This window comes from Falco punctatus, assembly GCF_963210335.1.
Source record: "Falco punctatus genome assembly, chromosome: 6".
In the NCBI taxonomy this organism is placed as follows: domain Eukaryota; kingdom Metazoa; phylum Chordata; class Aves; order Falconiformes; family Falconidae; genus Falco; species Falco punctatus.
In genome coordinates this window covers 38,275,618-38,281,036 of record NC_137585.1, presented here as the reverse complement: position 1 = coordinate 38,281,036, position 5,419 = coordinate 38,275,618, and the positions used below count along the sequence as shown (strand labels likewise).

The window sequence follows — 5,419 nt, the reverse complement described above, 5'->3', positions numbered from 1 at the left end:
CACTAGATGCTCACCATTCCTCAGACACGCCCTCAGAGCACAAGTAATAGGTACCTGCTTTTTTCACAGCCTGTATTTTTCTAATTCAATTAGGCTACCACAACAGTGCAGCTTTGGCCCTTACGTAGGCTAGTTTTAAAGAAACGTTACACACAAGTGACAGGACGGTGAGGAAATGATCTTGGAATCTCTGAGTCACATTGTCTAGCTGCTAGATGAGATCAGGACATGACACACTCCAAAATGTCTCAACTCAAACAGAAGGATAGCTGCAAACAGAAACCTGGATCTTCCTCTAAATGACACTTCTTAGTCAGACAACAGAAGTATTGCTCTCCTGCACACTATGCGTAAATGAAAAGGATGCTTATTTTCACTGCACTGTGTTGTGAGCAAGGCCCATGTCCCTTTAGACTGCTTTTGAAATGGCACAGATAAAAGCAGCGTTTTACAGCTGCAGCAAGCTCAAGAACATAACAAAGTCCCCGTATGCACTTTCATCATGTTTCCCTGCCTGCCTCAGGTGAGGCTAATAGCCAGCACTTGGACGTGACTCCTGTCAGGCACCAGTCTTGATAATTAAGTACTTTTGGCTGTCTCAGCATAGAGCTCTGGGAGCACAAGGTAGATAAAAGCAAACCGAGCCACGGAGAGATCACAAGAGCCTGTGTACCCAAGGACCTGGTCCAGAACAAAGGAACAGGACCGTCAGGGGAGGTCTGCAGTGTTCTAAACTGTTTGGTCCATAAAAGACCAAGGCATAGGTATGGAGGAAGGGAACGATAGGTTTTCTGCTTCTGCCAAATTATCAATTTATTTTGAAGAGGACAGGAACATAGTGTGGGGAGGCTATCAGTGCAAGCCAGCACCACAGGGAGCCAGATGCTCATTCTTTCACAAACCAGACCTCATTGCATCGCCCATAAGGCTTCATAGGGGGGTCATAACCATTGCAGAAATAGAAATCCTTGCGGTATGCAACTTCACTCCCCAGAGCAGACTTCAGCTTGGCAGCATAGTTCACATAATCCATCTCTTTGGCATAGCCACCAAACTGCCTGCAAAGAAACCAAACACAGAGAGGTGCTGAGCAATCTTGGCAAAGCCAGCAAAGGAAGAGAGGGAGAACAATATATAGCCACAATATATTTAGCCACACATTCTGGTCCAGGTCCCACCAACATGTACTCATGCAGGCGGTTCTTTGTGAACCAGCACACTTTGTGATAAGGTTTCGAGGGTTACACAGCCAGGATGCAGTCATTCATTGGCAGACCCACATATATCAGTCGGTAGAATGGCCCTGCCCTTTGAATCCACACCATATCAGAAGAACAGTTTCTTAGAAAACAAGGTTATCTCCAAGTCTGCTCAGCCTGCAGTCCTTACACTGAATGCTGTCAACAACCATGATCACTGATGCGTGAACAACCATCTGCTGGAAGCCAGATCAAGAAGGGAAGCCAAACTTTAGCTAGCCCAAGGAAAAGGGGAGGTAGGAACAAAGATGTTCACAATTACAGCCCACAATGCTATTTAAAAGCGGTGGGCTGGAATTGGTTTATGTTGACCTCCCACCAACATGAATTGTTTCCACATCAGCCTGCACCTCACTGCCCTGCTTCAGGAACAAGGTTTGAGACAAACCAGCCTGTTCTTGCAGACATGGCCCATGCCCACAGCAAAGGCCAGGCAGCAGTCACAGGCAAGGGGGAGCCAGACAGTTTAGACCAGGGGTCCTCAAACTTTTTAACCAGGGGGCCGGCGCGGATGCAGTGGCAGGCAGTCATCTGCGGCCGCTTGGTTTCCCCCCCCAACCCCTGGTGGGGGGGGTGGGGTGGCAGGGGGGGGGTCTGTAAATACCGGGGGCCAGATTGAGGACCCTGGGGGGCCGTATCCATCCCGCGGGCTGTAGTTTGAGGACCCCTGGTTTGGAGTCAGCCAAAATAGTACAAGCAAGGAGGAAGGGGCACATCCAAGGGGTTAAATACATGGTGAAGAGCTTATTGCTATTGTGATGCTATTTTGAATCCATGTTGTCAGTCAACAGCCATTCAAAGGTGATTTGAAGCAATGCAATGGCTGCCAGTTTCCATGATGGACTCTGGCTGAGTCCATCTAAATGAGGCTTCAGCTGACACCTGTAGTTTGGTGGAAACCACACAAAAGGACATTCTTGATGATTAAGAACAATCTTGATCCCAGGAAGTGGGCAAAATAATAGTTTTCAGTGATTAGAAATGACTCTATACCTTCATATTCACCCTCTCCCGTTCTTCACCTCCCCAGGTGAAACAAAAAGCCTTTCAGGGCTAACCTTCACACTTGTTTTCCCGGTGAAAAAAAATCCACATTCCAAATCGGTGCAGCATGACCAATGATAAGAAACAACATCAAACACTTGTCTTTAGTCTAGAAAGACCCCTCCATCTCCCTTTACCACATGCACCCCTTGTCCAGCAAGGCCCCTGGGAAAACCAACACTGCTCTTCAGAGCGTAAGGACCTCAGCACTTGGGACTGGAAATCCTAAGATACATTCCTTACATGGAATAAATGGTCATGTCCTGTCTCTCTTCAATCTTGATGCTTTCATCACTGGGATGAGGCGGGTTGGCTTGAAACTGGCTTGGAATCCGCAGAGAGACCTTCACTTTCTGCTGTAAGGAGCCGTCTTCAGCAGGAAAAGCAGTGATGGAGACGGGAGCAGTCATGCCCATGCCAATCCCTGAAAGAGATACACAGACATTGCTAAAGAAGTCAAGGCTCTTAGGAACTCACAGAATTAACAGGGGATTCACAAAATCTGATTTTATTTTAGGAAAACTCCTCACAGTGAACTACTTGTACAGTCAGTCAAGAGCGGGGTCCTCTGGAGCATGCAGAGCAGCATTAGGCTTCTGCTCAGGCCAAACTTCTATTTCCACTGACTACACAAGGACCGTGGGAGGCAAGGGCCCCAGGTGACCTCCGGATGGAATTTTACTAACGGTCCTGTTTTTGTAGATGTCAACCATATAGTTCATGCCACCAAGCCACTCTGTTCTTCTGACAAATCACGTCTAACACAAGAGGGTCTACAGTTCTGGGGCAGGTCAGTGGCACATGTAAATCTACATCAGTATTTAAACTGTTATCATCTGCACTTAGTGGTGAGCCCATAGACAAGTCTGGGTGGCAGGAGCTTTCTCCTAAACCCTTCCAAATGCTTCCAGTCATCCTACGAGTTCCAGTGCCTCGAAACTCAGAGTTGTTACGGCTTTCAGCAGGACTGTCCATGCTGTCTACCACTCCAGGAGCAACATGTTGCTTTTCTGCTCGTTACTGCTGAAAGGTTCCACATGGCACTGAAGAACTTTTTTCTTCCCTTTTCTTCCTTCAGTAGTAAGGAACCTCTAAACCTCAGGATCAGGCAGCCACAGAACCAGCTGAGATCAAGACATCTTCCTCATTTATTTTGCTTTGACACCATACCTGCCTCTGTGGCACACATTATAGAAGGCGCCCTTTTCTCCTACAGCAAGAGTGATCATCACCTTTCTAAATCACGCTGCTGTAAATGCCATTTCTCTCTGCATCCTGTTCCTACTCCCATACAGACTATACGAGTCCCTCTACCAGATGCCTGAGAAAGGTGTGTGAGAAAATGTATATGCCTTGGAACTGCTCTATGGTCTTCTCCTCCTGCTGCAGATAATTACCAATGCACAAACTGAGAATAAGAATCACCTGGAAGCACCGTTATACAACATTACACAGTACCATTAAAAAGCAAGCTCATTGTTCATTACCTTTTCATAAATAAAAATAGCCAGAGTATATGATAAAATATCAAAGACATAAAAGTTGTTTCACTGCCTACAAGGGTACATCACAGAAATGAAGTGCCCCAGATACCCTGGATTTCATCAGCTACTGCTCACACTGGGAGCTGTGATAGATACACGTGTGCCTGTCCTCACGTTATCCCAGCTGCAAGGTAACTCAGTCCTGCTGAAACAAATCACTTCTGAGATTTTAGCCTTCTCTGAAAGCGAGATCGGTTAGGAGTGGAATCATAGCATGAATTGGCTCAGCACACTTTAACCTGTGACAAGTCTATTTTTCCCTGTGAGGGTCTGTCCCTATCACAGACCCCCAGTGTTGGGAGCTGCAAGCCAGGCAGGCCTGTGGTGCCCTCAGCTCCATCCACCCTGTTTTCACCAAGCCTCTGCAAGTAGTGGTCAACCACAAACGTCCACCAAGCCCCATGGGGTAGAGAGCGTCTCTCACCCTTTTCGTTGGTTCCTCCGACATACTTGAGGATCTTGAGCACCCCTTCCTTCGAGGCTTCGTCGAACGGCTTCCCTGCCACCTCCACGGCCGCAAACCGCCCGCCCTCGCACACCCTCTCCTCGTAGCTGAGCTGCTCCTGGGGAAGGAGATGGGGATGCAGAAGCTGTCAGCTGCCCGGACGGGCTGGGCGGCAAGTGCTGCCCGCAGGACACCTGCTCCCCCTCGCAGTGCGTTATCCAGCCCGGCTGGCTCAGAAATCCCCCGGGGAACCAGAGCCCGGCCGCCCACCTCGCCACCTACCTTTTCCCCTTTGCTCAGCACCCGGTAGGGCCACGTCTCTACCGTGCTCAGCAAGGAGTTCTTGATCATGCCCAGCATGGCCGCGCTCGGCTCGGCCCCGCTCACCTCAGCCGCGCTCGGCTCGGCCCCGCTCCGTCTCGGCCCGCTCGGCTCGGTGGGAGGGCCCGGGGAGGGCACCGCCGCCTGCAGCGCACCGCACCGCCGCCAGGGGGCACCCAAGTGCCACCTGCGCCGCGGCGGCGAGGCGCGGGGCGCGGGGCGGGGGCAGCCGGGGCCGGCGGCGCTCGGCCGGGGCTCGGTGCGGCCGCGGCGGGCGGCGGGAGCGGGAGGGCGGCAGCTGCGGGGGTGAAGCAGCGGAGGACGCTGAGAAGTGTGAAGAGTAATAAGCTGCGGAAGCAGGTGGTATTCATCTGGGGGAGAGAGGAAATCTGAAGGAAATAAAATAGGAGGGGGAAGTAATGCAAGAGCATGTGGTGTATAGCGTGGAGGGGCACAGCTCTCCTGAAAATGCAAAGTCATAACATGTTGATTCTGGTGTTTTTTTAATAAATGGAATTAAGGATCACAACTGTCTTTTAAGACAGTGGATTTCAGGCAGTGGTCCATGTCTCTCTGGATGTCATAAGCTTTAGGTAAGGGGTAGGTCTTGGAAGCCACCGATGTGATTTGCTTTTCCCCTGGCTTACCCCTGCGTGTGTTCACAGCCCAGCCGGTCAACTGTATTTGAAACTCTAGCCAGGTCCCTTCCCAGAAAGACATGTAAATGAACACAACAGGGGGCCTAAATGGCTTATATAGCTGGATATATTTGTGTACATAGAGGACTTAGATCCTTCATGATCACA

The 5,419-nt window shown here is 50.1% G+C and overlaps 1 protein-coding gene across 1 annotated transcript; it reads right to left on the bottom strand.

The window, feature by feature from the left end:
* Nucleotides 1–366: 366 nt before the first annotated feature.
* Nucleotides 367–5,000, bottom strand: HEBP1 (heme binding protein 1). The gene is made up of 4 exons (XM_080393153.1): nucleotides 4,575–5,000; nucleotides 4,272–4,410; nucleotides 2,547–2,727; nucleotides 367–1,058 (listed from the first exon to the last, which is right to left on the bottom strand). The coding sequence occupies exons 1-4, from the start codon at nucleotides 4,650–4,652 to the stop codon at nucleotides 887–889; spliced, it is 570 nt and encodes a 189-aa protein (XP_080249279.1). The 5' UTR covers nucleotides 4,653–5,000; the 3' UTR covers nucleotides 367–886.
* Between the last annotated feature and the right edge of the window lie 419 nt (nucleotides 5,001–5,419).

Coding starts and splice junctions, on each gene's coding strand:
- HEBP1 (XM_080393153.1), bottom strand. CDS start 4,652: ATGCTGGGCATGATCAAGAACTCCTTGCTGAGCACGGTAGAGACGTGG. Junction 2,728..4,271: donor CGGAGGAACCAACGAAAAGG/GTGAGAGACGCT, acceptor TATCTCTTTCAG/GGATTGGCATGGGCATGACT. Junction 1,059..2,546: donor GACATGACCATTTATTCCAT/GTAAGGAATGTA, acceptor GTTTCTTTGCAG/GCAGTTTGGTGGCTATGCCA.